The sequence below is a fragment of the Anas acuta genome, chromosome 1 (assembly GCF_963932015.1).
Source record: "Anas acuta chromosome 1, bAnaAcu1.1, whole genome shotgun sequence".
NCBI classification, from domain to species: Eukaryota; Metazoa; Chordata; class Aves; order Anseriformes; family Anatidae; genus Anas; species Anas acuta.
In genome coordinates this window covers 147,367,369-147,385,114 of record NC_088979.1, presented here as the reverse complement: position 1 = coordinate 147,385,114, position 17,746 = coordinate 147,367,369, and the positions used below count along the sequence as shown (strand labels likewise).

Here is a 17,746-nt window from a genome sequence, read left to right as displayed (position 1 = left end):
CTGCAGAATGCTGTACTTGTGTATGTAGTACGGTCTGACTGCACCACAGTGTATTCAGAGCACTGCTAGCAAGATGCAAAAGCATATTCAAAGACACTGCGATACAATTCCTGATTTTATTGTGAAACAGAGATAGATTTAAGACAGGTTATGAACCTCTGTATTACTGTAATGAAAAGAGCACCAGTTCTGAGGAAATACACAGAAATTGCAATATTTAGTGAAACGGTCATTATATACTTAACTGTATTTTACACCCAGATAATCTAGTAGGTGCCTCTGGTCAAGAAGAGACCCTTCCCTTCAAATCAAACAGGAGAGCAGTACAGTAGTTACGTACTACTGTACCACCTAATCAGCAGTGCTAGTTACATGCTTCTGATGTTGCTGAAAAATAAAATTGAATTGTAACAAGTCCCTGATACGAGATACTTGGAGCACCTGCAGGAAAATGTCCATGTAAACAGCAATACATGATACAGTACACATTAAATAACAGACAAGACAAACCCTATACCTTTTTGACAATATATCGAACAGCTTTATGCTGGAGCTAATCAACATAATCATAATGCACGCTTCTTGATTTCAGACGCTCAGAATTAAGCCACATAATTTGGGAAGAAAACTGTAAACATCATGCCCGCCTCACAGCAGGGTGACAGTGTGTGATCTCCGTGAGAGATGTTACAGCAGGATTACAATCTATGCCAACTACTTACACTCAATACATGGCAACTGTCAGTGGCTGTGAGGAAAGGATAAGACTGGTACAGGAATTTCTGACCAGCATGGACTGTGGAGATACTGTTTGTATCTGTTTTTCAAGTATGTGAAGCACCTTCTCTCATAAGATCATCAAAACTTGTATGTTTTGATCAGCTTATTGCTTTTACTTCATCTCCTCCTCACATAATAAAAGAGGGAAAGAAGATGATAGTTAGGCACAAGCACGGATTCTCATTTCTTTCTCAGGCCACTAGTACCAGCCAAAAGTGTGTATTATTTCAGCAAGTTCCAAAGAAGAGAGCTCTAGTTCCAACAGCTGACTTCTTGTTCATGGAACAGCTGCCCTTGTCTTCACCTTAGTATCTTTCACTTGTAAGAGTAATAAGAACACCCTCTAAGGTCTTACAGACTGAAGATAAATTAATGTTAAAAACAACTAAACCACAATCTTCTTTCACCCTGTGCTAATTGTACCTGATAGAAATAACATGACTGTAGATATTTTTACAGGGATTATGGTCTTTCACTTCCCTGCAATGTAACCTATTCTCCTGCTAGAGGTCAGGAGTCAAGACTAATTATACAAGTGACTCAGACTTAAAATGCCACAGATTCAAGAACCACTGTTTTTTAAGGAATTCCAGTTCCTTACATTAGAATTTAAGGGGAAAATAGAAGGAATGATAGGAACAACTTACCCTAAGACAGCTCAGCTAGAATATTTAAGGTCCTGTCCTGCGTGACACAAATTTTCCTCCCCAGCATTTTGACTTGCTATGTCTCTGCTCCATTTGCCCTGAATATGGTCCAATCACTAGACAGACAGACCTCTCTATTCCTGCCCTAGAAAATATTCAGTACTCACAGCTGCAGACATTCTGCACTTTTTTAGGAAGTAAGAAGGTTTAAAAAGCACAATTTGTTTAACTGTGCATAATTAAAAACACCACTTCATGTAAGGTAAGGGTACACTTCCATTTTCCCCTCTAGATATATAAAAGGACTATGAGATATCCAAAACATTGGGGCATCAATAAAAATTATGCTGCTGTTCTACTACATTACAATTCATGGAATAAAATTAACGCCCCAAAGAAATTGACACAATGAGAAAGCAATTTGTCAAAAACTGCAAGAAATGACATACATTAAATATAAAACTCATATACAAAAAAGGCTAACTTTTTTTTTTAAAAAGTTTGGACAGTTCCTTAAAGTTACCTAGTTCGTTGATTTGAGCCTACCACACACTTACTTTGGACTATAATAAAATAACTAAGGGAGATAAAATACTATTAAAATGCTTCAGTTGGAGAACTGAGGTACCAATCTTCACCACTGCATTAAAACTGCAGCATGTATGCATAGCTGAGAAGAAACAGCCCTTACGCACTGCTTCCCTCTGGTTCTTGTGTCATGCCAGCGTTGAACTCTGGAATCTGGTCTGCAAAGGACTGTGTCATCCACTGTCCATTAGGAACTTCACCAAAGGATGATGACCCCTCACAATACTGTGGATTGCCTGCTGCTAGAAAACAAACAATAAAATATAGAGTTAAAAATAAACATCCCCCCAAACATCCCTACCCCTAAAGATATTTTCAGTTTCCATCTTTCATTCTACTTATCAGCTACCTATTCAGACTCCAACTTATTTCCTTTAAGTGTCTACTTCTGTAGATCCAGATCATCCAGTTATATTTTCTTCATATCTTCTTTGAAGAGTGAATTTAAGGGTGGTGTATAGGTAAATTAAGAGTCTAAATGTTTAAAAGTATACTTATTTTGCAGTGTTTCCTAGAGAAGAAGAACTTTATTTATAAGGGACATTCTCTTAAACAAAATATGGTAGACAATATAAGTTCAATTTATAACATAAATGAGATTAGGACTAAAATTCATGACTTCAGATGAAGGTGACAGTTACTACTTCATAGTATCACAGAAGGGTTTGGGTTGGGAGGGACATTACGAACCACCCAGTTCCACCCCCCTGCCATGTGCAGGGACACCTCCCACCAGCCCAGACTGCTCAAAGCCCCATCCAGCCTGGCCCTGAATACCTCCAGGGATGGGGCACCCACAGCTTCTCTGGGCAGCCTGTGCCAGTGCCTCACCACCCTCTGAAGAATTTCCTCCGAATATCTAACCTAAATCTCCAGTCTTTTAGTTTAAAACCACTCCTTTGTCCATTTTTCTCTTTATAAGCCCCCTTTAAGTTCAGAAAGGCCTCTGCCATTGTTTTTCATGTTTTTCTAATTACAGTTGGTGGTATTTTGAGAAGTAAAATTCCCAACTTCTTAATTACAGCAATATCACTACATTCATCATTCTCTTCTTATTTGCTTGTTTTTTATTTACTTACTATGTTTCCAAAAGTGTCAGGACTAAAAAAATCACACTTTACTCAAGAAGTTGCATGAACTTCAAGCAGAGAAAATCTACAGATAGTGGAAGTTTGTTTTTCTCCCACTCTTAAACTGCTTCCACACTAAAAGCTGAAGAATACCAAACTGCTGTATGGTCTGGGTTTTGGTGATTTCCCACCCATAATGTAAAAATAGTTGTTTGTCTTCATATTATTCAAGGCAAACTGTATGGTCACTATACCAGCTATCCTAAAACATTACGTTATTTGGATGACACCATTCAAATATTCCTCCTTCATCTACCCCACCAGTAAGGGAACAATCTCAGTTGTGCTTCGTATTGTACGGTGATTTTATCTGTTTCACCATTCTCTGTCTTTGCTATCCTTAGGAATGAAAAAAAAATTGTCTGGAAAACACGGTGCGTTTATACAAAAGTCAATGCAATTGAAACAGTGACTGTAAGTCACTAGTGATGTCTGTTTGTCACATCCTGGGTGACAGAGTTTAGGAGAACAGTTAGAAGTTGCAGATAAATTATTTTAAATAGAGAAAATGGCTTTTCTCCCCCCTCCCTTGCAGAAAGACTGCACATAAAAGTCTAACTGATGCTATACTTTATTGTATGAGTTGTGGAAGTGCTGAAAGGGTAGAAAATTTAGTATATGGAATGTTAATAAAAAGCTATACATAATGGTTTACAGACCGAATGCCTCAAGCACCACTCCTTACCAGTTCCGTTTGAAGAGAAATTGCACTGTTCACTTTCATATGGTGCACGATCACAGTAAGCTCCTCCATATGCTGCTTCATAACCTGGATCATATTTTTCTTCTTTGACAGCCATCTTTTTAGCATCCTCTGCAGAAGGAGAAGAGTTCAAGTATTAAGAATAAAAATCACAGAGCATTTTTATAAGAGAGCATTTGAAAAAACAGCCACACATTTTACAAGGTAATTCCAGCTCCCCTTAGATAATTAAAACTGCAATAAAAAGAGCAGAATCTCTAGCTCTATACCACGTGATTTAGGGTGGATGATACATCTCCCCCCACACACAAGATTTTTTTAATTTCCTTTTTCTTGTGCATCTGCTAGTTGTATGTCACGCTACTCCTTTATAAAGCACTAAGAAAATAAACACCATACCTTGTGCAAGTTGCAAGTCGAATGTGTACTGCACTTCCTGCACCTCTGTGTTTGGTGCGATGCCTTTCAGTTGATCCCTTAAGTCTTTTAGCTTTATGTAATAATGAACCTTGTCTTGTGCACGAGGAAACTGAGCACATCTTGCACTGGATGATGGCATAACGTAGCAGAGCTTGAGACACAGAACAAGAAAAATAGCATTACTGGTCCCTGAATTATTAGCTAATATGTCCTGCATCAAGAACAACTCAACAGTTAAGCTCATGTTATTGTTTTAAACCTTTGTACAAACATCAGCTAATGCTGAAGGTGGTTCTGGGAGAGGACAAAAGGAGCCCTTCACTTTTCCCGGCCAGCAAAATGTCTTGTCCTAAAGACAGAGGTTGATTATCAGCTGTTGAAGCTAGGACAATTTTCACCACTTGATTATGTGCTGCAGGAGAGGTAGTACAAGTGTGTGTTACAATACTTAAAATCTACAAGTGTATGCCTGAGAGTGGAGCACACGACAGAGCTCTCTGAGCAAGTGGAGTTTGGAGCCAGGAAGTCCACAGAGGAGTACGTGCTAGTATGCAAAATCCCCACCCCAGTGAGAAAGGCATCACGGGTTAATTAGCCTTGCTTCTTGGCCAAGTACGTCTGCATTACGCTTGCCAGGGTTTGAAATTCTGGAGTCAGCATGGGTGAAGCCAATGTAAGTGTCTCTGTCTCTGCCAACAGCCCTTTCTAAAGGCTTGAAGTTAGTTCAGAAAGAAGGAATTGTATCCAGTACATTTATTACAGCGCAGAATTTATGAACAAGTACTTGTAAACAGGATTATTTATCTTTTACAAATACTACTTAAGAAGGAAGCATTTTATCGCCAACAGGCCTTTAGGCTCCGACAGCAACACTCTGCCATTAGACTTGAAGCACCAGTAATTTGGGATGAATAGAAAAAGAAAAACAACCCAAAAGTTTGAACTGAGCAGGCAATGAAGCTTTGGAATAAGCTGCCTGGGCAGGCAGTGCAATTGCCTTTGCTGGAGGTTTGTAAGAGCAGGTTAAACAAACCTATTTGTGATGATACATAGCTGGTCTCTTGAGATATCTTCCAGCAGCAGATGCCTGTGATGAATGAGGTATTTTCCAGCGCTAGATGTCTGTGATTAATGCACTCTTCATCAAGATGTTGTACTTTAAGTGTCCAACTTAATTTCAAGCTGCAAATCAGCTTATGAAGACTGAGTCTGATTAAAGTGCTTGGGCATGCCCAGAGCAGCAGTGCTGTAGCGTGGAACAGCACAATGATGGATTTGCTATTCTTTCTCCCCTACTGTGGCACTACCAGCACCACGGTCGTGTTCAGTATCAAAACCCAGCGACAGCATACAGAGAATTGGACACAGATAATCAGATGAAAGTAGATGATGGTTACAAGGGCATGCATGTTTCATTCATATTTTAAATACTCCTCAGAGAATGAGCTAACCTACTAGCCGTAATATACAATTTCCTAAATAAAATCTGCAAGTCTGATGAAGCTGTATGAAAGATGTGTCTGAAACCTAATCCTACTTTCTCTGTTTAAGTAAAAGCCTTCACATTCCTTGTACTTTGGGCAAATTTTGACATTTCTGTAAGTGGGGGTAAGCCCTAGGATTTCATTGCTTTTGAAACAACCCAAATGGAGTGCTCTGCCGTTGTTCTTCAGTATCAGTACTTACAGTTTCTGTATCTGGCACCTTGTGTGGCTGCAATCCAAATTCCAAGTTCTTAACTCTTATTCCAAAAACTTCTCTACTAAAAATTTCATAAATACCTAAAAATGAGAAGACGATGGGATGAGTAGACAAAAAAAAAAGAGCCACTGATAAAACAAACTCATTCAAAATTAAGATTCTCACATTTTCCATTGAAAGCTGCTATACGGGGTTTATACTTTTGTAATTTCTGCATCAGAATTCGCCCTCCTTCCCGAAACTCTTTACTAAAAGAGAAAGTAAAAAAAAAATCATTTAAAATTGTAACAATTAATTCATTAACAAGTGTGACATTCTCCTGTGTTATCCTACCTGGAGAGGTCTTTGCTTCCAGGTGTTGTCCTTTCCACCATGTTTGTAAACCCAATGCCGTATTTATGTGGTAAGGTGTGGTCATCCATATGGTTCAGCTGCTCATTGCTTAGACCAGACATGAAGAGACACTTCCCTGAGAAGTAGGAAGATATGTATTTGCCTTTAAAAACAAACAAAAAACAAAACCAAAACCAACCCACACCACCAACAAAAAACCCTCGACTAGCAACACAGAGTACTGCAATGCCACAGGAAGAATCCGTTAACAGGGCATCAGCTAATTTGGGGATGACTATTGCCCTATCTATATAAGTTTAAAATAATGAAATTCACTTCACCTATTCCAAGAGGACACAAAATGCCCCGTGAGAAACAAGACTCCCTCACCACGATCACTGGTATGGAAAGCAGACTTACACTCTAGAAGCTTAGTATGGAGCTTCACATTTTGTAAATCACTTAGAAAGGGTATGAATGTGAATACAGATTTTAAGGGAAAGACCTGGCAAATGTAACGAGCAACAGTTTTGGTTTACATCTTTGTAATTGCTTCTTGTGCTGGGCCCTCTCCAACAGAACGTGTTAACATCTTATATCAACAGCTAATGTAAAAAAAAAAAGTATAGTGTGTGTGTGATGTACAGTGCCAATCTCTTAAGGACAAATTAAGCACAGGTAGTTCTTAATGATCCAAGAAACTTACAGATGCTTGGATTTGTCAGAGCACGTATATCTGGCCTGCTTCTTGGTAAAGAACACTAGAAAAAAATAACCAAGCCTGATTTACTGGTCTGTTGGATACCCGAAGCATTTTGGCTGGAGTATCACAGGGCTGCAAATTAGCCTACGGGGAACTCCCTACTACCACAGTTAGAATGACTCCCACCGAGCAAACCAGAGCATTTCAACAGAGTTCAGGTATGAGAACATGCTGCAGAAAATGTTACTTAAACAGAAAAACACATTGGAAAAAAAAAACACAACTGTCTGGAGAATTGGGTATGCTAGATACATATGCCTGCTGGGGAAAGGCAGTGGTTGTTGCTTTTTCCTAAGTTAGAAAGTTTGTTTAGCAGAAATGAGTAAATGCAAGAAGAAAAGGGTTTGGTGAAATACTTCCTGGGGAAATGCATGTAGTTGTCTTCTGTATCAGAAACTGATGCCTACTGACTTACCCTTGGTAAGTCAAGCACTAGAAATTTAATTTTTTATTCCTTACATTGCACACTAGCACACTAAGGAGTTATTTACTAATATAACCTGGTTTTATTTACTAATATAACCTGTTAAACTGCATTTACCTGACAATTCTAAACCTGCATTGAAAGTCACTGATTACTCCTCTTTTATTCCTTTACGTATGCTGTTTGTCAGAAAGTTACAGCACTTAAGTCAATCTCTGAGTGTTAAAAGCAAAATCTTGCTGCCCACCCAAAAAAAAAACAAAACCAAACTGGTTTAAAGTGCCACAAGTTCTAACAGGGTTCTGCAAGTTCAATGAAAAGACGGGAAAAGAAAAAACATAAGGAAATAGTTAAAAAGAAAGGAAAATGAAAAACATACAAAAATGGTTTCCAGGTCCAGGGTAATGATGTCCTTTGTAAGCTGCCATCAAGCCAGGGTTTATGCCAATCTACAAAGCAAGATACCAGTCTGTTTTAACGATTAGAACATGGCTTTCTAGTCAAAAATGTCATCAAGTTACAGCCAGGAAGCTTATTCAATTCTCTGAAGTCAATAAACAAAACCACGTTATTGATATCTTCCATCACTAGTACAAAAAATTGACAATTTTAGAGCAGGGTCTCATTTAGAGGTACAATGTCAAAGGAGCAGCTTGTGGCGTTTTATGTAACCACTGGTGTAGCACTTCCAGTAAACTGTCAAGTAATGGCCTTCCATGACTATTTAGTATACGTAAGCCTTAGACTTCTTAGAAATCAGAATTATATGACTATTAATTTTAACAGAAAATGCAAAGCAGCTATACACACAGGAAGCAGTTCAGATATTTATCTTGCAAGATCTTGCCGTATAAGTAACACAGATGAGCATGCAGGAGGAATGTAAGTCACAACCACTGAGAGTGGACTGCAAGTGACAACGCAGAGCATTTCTACCAGCTCTTTGTGAGCTACTTACTATTACGATGTCCAGATCGAAGGTCAGGATATCAGGTAAAGTCTTGGTCAGAAGTTCAGCTTCAGATACCCCATTAAAGCGGTCCACTTTTCTTTTGACTTTAAAAGTATCTGTGATCTTCTCCTGTTTGCCTTTTGACTTAGTTGGTTTTTCTTTTTTAGCAGCAGGCTTTTTGGGTTGCTTTGGCTCAGTTGCTTTGGCTTTTCTCTTCCTTCCTCCTTTTTTAACTTCTGAAACACAGCAAATATATTTTCTGAATGTCCATGCTGCAGCATTTGAAATGTACAGACAGACTGAACAGAATGCATGAATACAAAAAGAAATCAAACAAAAATTTGTCTTCAAAATTTAAGAACTTAAACAATTACCAGATGAATTTTAGTTTTCCAGGCTCAGCACGGAGCCACTTTTTGTGTCTCTGCACCACAGGCACACACTCTATTTACAGGCAACTGCACTGAATTAGGATACAAGCAAAGAATAATTTCTTGGCTAGGTTATGTTGCATACAGCATGTAAACAACAATCTTTTGGAAATAGCTTCATTTCTTTTGGAGAATATGCCAGAGCATGAAATCTTAGCATTCCAAGCAATGCTAAGCTAAATTATAGCCTACTATTCACACTTCAGCTTCAAAATATGAATGTTTGTTATGGATTACATATCAAAGAAACCAAACTGCACACCAAGAGCAACAGGTCTCAAATATTACCTACAGTGTAAGGTATAAACTTGTCAGACAAACAAGCACAGGAACTGAACACTGCATTAGCTATTCACAATTTATCATTTACAGAACAGATACAGCCCAGTGCATCATATGGCAAGGCAATGTATGAGAGCTTATAGGTCTCAATTTGAAGGAGTGACACCAAACAATTTTTATTTACAAAATGTAAATATGAAGTAGTCACTACCCGCTCAATTGAAATTTCCTTGTCTTCTGGTCCCTTAAGCTTGGAGATTGAAACAGCACAGGTAATAGTCACAACACAAACCTAGAAATCACTCTCTATCTTTGTTCATTAATAATGTCAAGTTGCAGAACACCACTTGGAAACTTACTTGGCAGCAATCAGCAAAGAGCCAAAGTAATCTATTAATTTAAAATTGAGACGTCATCATAATTTCAGTTTCTAGATGATGTTCTCCCTCATAAAACAAATACGATTGTTACTGAGGTACTGCCCTAAGCCTGCTAACTTCTCGGGGGGCTGTTTTTGTTTGCAGTCAGCTTTCTTGCAAGAAGCAGGACAAAAGCCATGTGAAATTCCCACCACGCAGTTGGAGCAACTGCTTAGGAAAGCTGTAGTAACAGTACTCCAGCCAGGAGAGTCACAATAAGGAAAAACAAGAAAGGTGCAGACTTGGTTAGGCATACAAGCAGCTTTTCTCTCCTATCCCTTGAAGAACTAGGAGGTTTTCATGTAATGACCAAATGCAGGAGACTCATCCAGCTCAGAGTAGTTAAAGTATTTCAAATGAGGCAGAATAAATTCTCCTAATTCTCAAGCTGGTGAGACACCTACCAACCAGATGCTGCCATGAAAGATGAACTGCTTGGCCACAGTGCCAGGACAGCCCTTCAGAGGGCAATCCTGAACATTTTCCTTTTTCATCACAGCACGTAGATGGACATCAAATTTTTGCCTTTCATACATGCTCCTGCAGATTTCACAGGTATGTGGTAAGTTTGCAAGCCCTGCCTTCCAAGGCTTTATTCAGCTTCCAATTCTTGCAAAAATATTACTGAACAGCTTAATAACACGAGGTTGAAGTCATCTAAAAATACTTGAAAGTACAGTCCCTGTGTTCGTGGTAACTCACGTTATTCCAGGATTAAAGCTGCAAAAGAAGCCTTACCATACAGCAGGTGGGATGCATGCTAACTGCAGTGAGTAATGCAGTGAATGAACTCACCAGTCCCATCTATTTAAAAAGGGAGCTTTCTTCCTAGGATTTCACCTGGCCAAGCATTACAACTAACAAAGAAAAATTGAAGCTTTTCAAAGGATGCACATAAGCAAGCAACATCATTGCACAAATAGGCTGCTGTATTGCTTTGGTACAGAGAGCTCTGACCATTTAGGTGTTAAAAGCAAGACTTAACTCTGCATTCATATTTGCTGCAGAATCGGAATTTAAGCATGGCAGAAACCACTGCCTTTTTAAGTGGTAAACAGCAGGCATAAGAGTAACAAGGTTTCTTTCTTTGGCATGGTTACTGTGAAATCTAACTCTACAAATCCTTAGTGAGAGAAAAGAAAGGCAATGCACAAGTGCATAAAACATAGAACTTGTGTCATACACAGGACAGATTCCATAATTTTTTGTATTTGTTTAAATAAGCTTCACTGAAACAAACAAACAAACCTTAGTGTCTATTAGCAATTCAGTATTTGCGGTTGCAACACACTAAACCACCAGTTAAACATAAATATTTCAAACAAACAATATCATACTGTACTTCTCTGGCAGAAATAAGAAATAAATAAATAAATTTCAACTTAGCCTGGAAAAAAGAAAGCTTCTTTCTCTAACATAATACCAAAACCCACAAAGTCAGCTAAAAATGATACATTTACCCATTGAAGCAAGAGCCTGATTTTCCTGGAACAAGATAATTTTGTGAGACTGAACAACATGAATACTATGACCAGGGTTTTCTTCTCAGCTTTTTCCTTGTACGATAACAAATGTTACTAGAAGAATACAATTAACCAAATACTTTCTCAAAGAGCACCAAGGAAAGGAAATCCAACAGCTCTAAGGAAGCTGTTTATTGAGACCAATACAGACACATGTTTTTTCCAACAACTCCTAACATTTTTGCTCACTTAGTGTAGGCCCAGTCAAACTACCTTTAGGAGGTTCCTGAGCTAACTCTGGCTCTGGCGTGCCCTCTACAGTCGGCTGCTCAGTCATGATTTCCATGTTAGGCGGCGCTGTCATCATTTGGTGGAATGGAAACGTGTAAAAAGCTTGAGCTTGCTGAAGGTACGCGTAATATCTTTAAAAAGGAGAAAAAAAAAGACATAACTCATCAACAATTTAGAAATTTAGTGATATAACTGCTCTACTAGCAAGGCAGTACACTATGCAAATGCATTAAGCAGCCCAGCTGCTTAGCAGATAGGAGGTGACACTGCACCCAATGTTAACAGTCCAGCTCTCTGAAAGCACAGAGATTTCCCATAACACTGGCAAACAGCAGCGTGCAGCACACATTAACCAGCCCCACTGTCTACCAAACAACTCTCAACAGAATGGAGTTGAAACTCTTTGGCCTTCTAAAAGTTTCCCAACTTTTCGATTTCTTAATGCTACATCAGTTACTTTATCTGATGTGACAACGAATGGATGGATGAGTCATTTCGGGCTACGGAAAATTACACGTACACAAATCATCAGTTACAGTGCAGATTATTAAAGAGCTTTAACAACGAGCGTGGCAGATGCTGTCCAGTTATCCCACACTGGACCCTAACACAAATATTGCTTGTATTCGATGCTCACACACACGGATTCGATCTCCATCTATGAACACAGACATCTTGCTATTTACAGCTTTTTGTGCAACATATTTGTTAGACACATACAAAGCCCTCTCACCCCCAAATAAATTCTGCTTCATACTGTCATTCCCTTGTGCCTACGTAGCCGCTTTGCCTGTGAATTACACAGCAACACAAATACATTGAGCAGATGGCACAAACAGTAAATTTTCTGGAAATATTTTTATGAAAGTTATTCAATAAAAACATCGAATACTTTTTAGGTGTACAGAAATAACTCAAAGGCCGCCCTTGTGATGTGAAGGGGTCATCCTCTGTTGCGCAGTGGATATTTAATAATCTTTAATAACCCCCTTGTCAGTCAGATTTAGGCCGGGGCAGCCCACAGGTGTGCCACCAGGTCACTAACTGCGACCCAAGCACCTGGGGTCATCAGGGAGAATAAATCTGAACTTCGTCCCCCAGGTTTCTGGGGGGCTGCCTGGCAAAGTGGCAGGGGATGTTCTGGGCACAGCACAGCCCTCAGCAGCTGGCACGGCCGCATTTTATGTAAAATATCGATGCGGTTACTGAACCCAACAAGACAATTTCCAGGTTTACATAGGGAAGCGCAGCCGAGAGACGAAGAGCCTGGTTCATAGAGGCCTAAGTGCCTAAATCCAGAGCAGAGCAAGAGAGAGACGCGAAGCGAGAGCGACATGAAGGCGTCTAAGCCACGGGCGGCCTCTGCCAAGATGTCTCCTTGTCACGCACGTCTCATTACCGGGTACATTAACGAAATCCCCTTCCCGTGAAGGAATTGCCACTACGGGCAAGCTCTCTGTTAACTGAGAGGCCTCACAGGGGATGGCAGCCGGGCTGACGAGATGAAAGCCTCCCCCCCCCACACCCCTGCCGGGAGCCCTGCGCAGCGCTCCCGGGGACCCCCGGCGCTTTGTTCTCGGTGCCCGTCCGAAAAACCAAGCGTCCCCTCCCGGGAAGGGAAGGGAAGGGAAGGGAAGGGAAGGGAAGGGAAGGGAAGGGAAGGCCGCCGCTACCTTCCCAGCTCCTCAGCCTCCCCGCCCGGCCCCGGAGCGCCGCCGGCGGCCATGGGGCTTTTGTCCGCGCCGGCCGCCCCCTGCCCGCCGCCCCCTGCCCGCCACCCGCTCGCCGCCCGCCCGACCTGGAAGCGGTCTCGGTGCCCGGTTCCGCGACGGCCCCGTCCCCCTGACGCGCATCCTGCTCCTCCCCTGCTCTCTCTCCTCTCCTTTCCTCTCCCCGCCCCGCCGCCATGCCCGCCGGCGTGCCCTGGCCCACCTACCTGAAGACGCTGGCGGCCAGCCTGCTGGCCATGCTGGCGGGGGCCGAGGTGGTGCACAGGTACTACGGGCCCGACCTCGTGAGTGCTGCGGGGGGTATAGGGGCAGGGGGCGGCCGGGCTGGGGGTGGGTCAGTTCGGGCTCTTCGAGGCCTGGGAACTCGCAGCCGTGTCAAAATAGAAGCGGTAACAAAATACAAGCCCCGCTGCTCAGGGAGAAGTGAAAGGACACACGGGGTTTGTGTATCAGAACTTTATTAGAGGTAAATATTCAGAGTGATCCGTATCCCTTTAGACTAGATGTTTTGCTTGTAAGAATTATACTCTGCTCAAAAATGAGGGAGACGTAATGACAATATGGATATAATGCTGTCTCTTACAGATATGTTAATGTACTGTTTCTGTGAGTTTGTTTATTTATTTATTTTGGTACAGCACTGATGTCTTTCTGTTTTTAACAGAGTATACCCGAAATACCTCCTAAGCCTGGAGAGCTGAGAACAGAACTGTTGGGTGTGAAAGCAAGATCGAGCAAAGCTGAAACATCCCAGCACTGACCACACTTTACTTATGTTATGAGAACTGGGACTGATAAAAGCGTTTGTTCAACTATCTCAACTGCAGCAATCCACATGAAAGGTTCTTTATGCTTTTTTGTTTCACCAAAGTAGAATTTACAGGCAGGCACATCTTGTAAATAAACGCGTGATGAATACTGTCAAAAATCCAATCAGTTGTTTACCAAAGAGCGTATGATTTTATTTTAGTCTTGATTTGCAGTGTAAATATCCTCCAAAATAAAAGGTGTGAACTCACATTAACCACGTCTGTTGGAGTTTGAAGCTTTTCAGATGATGCCCTCATTTTGGTACAGGTAATTTTCTTCATAGATGTTTACATAATGTTACATTCTGGATTTTTGATTAAAATAGCAACAATAACACGGATGTTTAAGTAGCTGCAGCAGTGCCTGCCCAGAGGCAAGATCTTTTCAGTTTCTCATGCTGCCCTACGAGTGAGGAGGCTGGGGATGCACCCAGAGCTGGGAGGAGACCCAAGGGACAGCCTATGCCCTGTGATGTGCTCAAATTTAAAAGTGGACAGTAAAGAAATGTGTGAACAGAGTGATGGTCTTTGTCTTCCCAGGAAGCTGTTGTGCCAAAGCTCTGCTTTCCTGTGAATGGCTGACATCTGCCTGCTGAGGGGAAGCAGCAACTGACTGCCTTGCTTGGGGGCATAGCTTTTACTTTACCTGCCTATCTTTGTCTCAACCCCTGAGTTTCCTAACCTGTACCTCTCCCATTCTCTCCCCCCTCCTGTGGGGCCAATGAGGTAACTGCTGTCTGGTGCCTAGCTGCCTGCCAGGGTTAAACCACAACAGCTGATGAACAAGCATAGGAAGCTAGAGAAGCATGTAAAAACATTAAAAAAAAACAAAACAAAGCAAACTTTTATTGACACTCATTAGCTTTATGAGTGTCTGTTCTTCTGTACTAGAACCCCCATTGACTGTTGGCACTTACCCTCTTCTTGTACTATAACAAGAGTTTTGTTTTATATAATACAGAACCTAGTGCAGCAAATTATGGCATGAACAAATAAAGACTCCTTACTGCAGCTCTTCTTGTACAGGACTAATGCTGGTTAACTACTGTTACAGCAGTTACACTGGGTTTATCTGTATTACTGATGGGAAATCTATTTGATTCTATTAATTAAAATGGAGCAAATATGTGCAGATAACAGCAAAACTGTTTGTCCTCGATGTAGGCATCTTCTGTTCAGGTATTGTTAAGTGCAGGTTTACCTTTCAGGCCTCAGGCTCCCCACAACGTTCTTGCACAAGAACTCAAGAAGATACACACTGAGCTGGCATGATGAGGATGGCATGCCAACCCCTTTTTGCAGAGTCTGCAGCAGAGCATGTGAATGCTAGGAATTGCTTTCCCTTGACAAAGGCACCCAGATTAGGCACAGGCTTCAACCTCAAATCTCACTCCCATTGGGTTTGGGAAGAGAAAATATGGGGTAGCAGATGATTCATATAAGGAAACAAAAGCTCACTAATTGCTACTGGCAGCATACGTGGAGTTTTTGTAATAACACAGGTGTCTAGAAATGATTGCACAACACTTTTACATCTACTTCAGCTGTGTAGTTGGTATTTTATACCTGCTTAAGTTGGAACTGGTTTTCCTAGGGAAAAGGTTGTAGCCCCTCTGCATGTCTACAGGCCTTCCCTTTCACACAGCTCTTGCAACTATTTGCTGATTGAGAAAAGCAGCTGAGGTGGGATGAGATCATTCCCTGCTCTCACCTGCCCCCATGGATGTTTAGGCTGCAGCCTGGGCTTAGTACTGCTAGATCAGAGACCACTTCAATGACCCCTCCACCAGCAACAACAGTAAAAGACTTCATTTGGGCACAAAATGTGAAATTTAAACAATCTAGCAGAAGACATCTAACTAGGCTCAGTGCTGGTGACAATTTGTGCTTTGCTGCACCTATCAGTGGTTAGATTGATAACTGTGCACCTCAACAGTTTTGAGAGCCAGGTAATAGCTTATTGAAGGTAGATGAGACACTTCGGCAGTATTTTGTTCTTATATTAAATAGGGATAACTGAAACCCACTGTTGTTTCTTTTTAAAGGGACAGGATTCACCAACCCTTACCTGATTCACTTACAGTTTATCAGACTCTGTCATTTTGCTGCTGACTGACTTCAGGGTGCAGCAAATTTAATCAAATTCAGCTTCGTTTTTCCAAATGCATCCTGCTTGTAGTGGAAACTGAGCAACAAGGAGCATGGTTTAGCACTGGGGGAACCACTCATGAGCGCTCACCTAGTGGCAGCAAAGCCACCACTGTGCCTGGTTTGAATAGCAGTTACTGCCCTGAATCAGAACAACTACAGGAGTGAAAAAAACAACTCAGTATGACTGCAAGACCCTTCTTACAGGGGTGACACTGTTTCAGAGTTCACAAAAAGCTACAGCTGCATGTTTGTGCCTATTAATAGCAAACACTTGTCACTCCAGGGTAAATAAAGCAGCTGGACCACAGCCATGCTGCACATGATAGCCTCAGCTGAAGAAGATGAAGAAGCACAAAGCATGACTCCAAAGTGTGCTCTTTATTTTTGACACTGAAGCAGACAGGGCATCCTGTAACCCATCAATGCCTTCAGAACTCCAGCCATGGAACAGAGCAAAAGGTGGTTTAAAGTTTGTAAGGAATAAACAGAAAAGGATTCCACAGCAAACAAGCCTACACCCTCCAGTAACATTCCTACCAGGTTTCTGAGCTGCAAAACCAGACAGTGGGCTTAAGCCACGCCTGCTACTCAGGCTGGTCAAGCATAGGTAAGATGGGCATGCGTACTTTTAATGCATTAAAGGATTTACTTCATATTTCAAGCTTTATATAGTGAACCTGGAACACTGCAAGTTAAGGAAATATTAAATGAAAACCTTAGTAGTAGTTAATTGCTACAAAACACATGCCTTAAAAATGGTGCTTTTGCCCTATTCAAGAACTTACTAACAAAGGACTGCTGCTATTACAGCTGATACTGCTACCTGCTAGACAACTCAAGAGTTGGACCACTCCTAACTCAACTTTGTGTATTAAAGATGCTTCAGCAGTGAACCCCTACCCCAATTAAGTTCCTTTTCCAGGCAGTCTTAAACAGCATACTTTAATAAACTCTACACCCACAAATAAACCCTAATTAAGTATTTGGGCAACACAGGCTAGTAAAAGTAAACGGGAACACAAGCTTTTCACCTCTGTGTTTAGGTGTCTTCACCTAATTATAGGTGATTTCACCTAAGATCATAAGATTTGAAGTCTACTCTTTTGCCTGCCTAGTTAACAAGAGTGGTTCTCAAATAGGAACAGTACTTAGACAACAACTCTATGTACTTTCACAGAAGGCAAATGAAGAATCAATGTAAACCTTTCCTGCCAACTCTGAAAATTTGTTTCAGAAGTAGAGGCACTAGTGAGAAAACAGTGCTTCATGCAACCACAAAACTAATGCAGGAAGTAGAAGAGACAGTGGTGTGTCCAACTTCTCTCAATTACACAGTATTCCATTTGGTGTCAACAGATGCGGCTTGAATTAGCTTAAGTAGGTACAGTGATTTGTCACAGTACGGACACAGAACAAGAGCTAAAAAGTTCAGAAATAACAGCATTAAAGAGGAACTGTAACAGCAAAGAGCTTCCACATGAAAAAATGGAGAAAGGACTACTGCAGCTGTTGGGAAAGCTACCTGAGTTAAAGGCAGGGTTAAAGACAGTGGAGGATAAGGATAGGCTCCCAGAGAGTAAATTGCTTCCAGCTATTCTTCAACCTTTTAATGAAAGGACAAGCTTTTGCTCATCTCAGCTGCAATAGCTACCACTGCCTGTTCTGTAAAGTGCAATAAAGTCACATCCAGTGCCCCTGTATTTTAAGCATATTTCAGAAAGCCTGCTAC

General features: G+C 41.1%; 2 protein-coding genes across 5 annotated transcripts; one reads left to right on the top strand and one right to left on the bottom strand.

Annotated features, from left to right (window-relative positions):
- Window positions 1-97: 97 nt before the first annotated feature.
- On the bottom strand, window positions 98-13,250 carry TDG (thymine DNA glycosylase). Of its 4 annotated transcripts, none has more exons than XM_068664222.1 (10): window positions 13,126-13,250; window positions 11,310-11,458; window positions 8,448-8,677; window positions 7,869-7,938; window positions 6,303-6,438; window positions 6,135-6,217; window positions 5,955-6,049; window positions 4,248-4,419; window positions 3,831-3,959; window positions 98-2,257 (listed from the first exon to the last, which is right to left on the bottom strand). In XM_068664222.1, the coding sequence occupies exons 1-10, from the start codon at window positions 13,233-13,235 to the stop codon at window positions 2,115-2,117; spliced, it is 1,317 nt and encodes a 438-aa protein (XP_068520323.1). In that variant the 5' UTR covers window positions 13,236-13,250; the 3' UTR covers window positions 98-2,114. The 4 variants fall into 4 exon arrangements, with proteins under 4 accessions (XP_068520323.1, XP_068520334.1, XP_068520344.1 ...); XM_068664233.1 differs by having other exon boundaries at window positions 98-2,254; XM_068664243.1 differs by having other exon boundaries at window positions 13,001-13,135.
- UQCC6 (ubiquinol-cytochrome c reductase complex assembly factor 6) lies at window positions 13,181-14,079 on the top strand. The gene is made up of 2 exons (XM_068664304.1): window positions 13,181-13,341; window positions 13,722-14,079. Exons 1-2 carry the CDS (start codon window positions 13,234-13,236, stop codon window positions 13,815-13,817), a joined length of 204 nt encoding a protein of 67 aa, XP_068520405.1. The 5' UTR covers window positions 13,181-13,233; the 3' UTR covers window positions 13,818-14,079.
- Window positions 14,080-17,746: the final 3,667 nt, after the last annotated feature.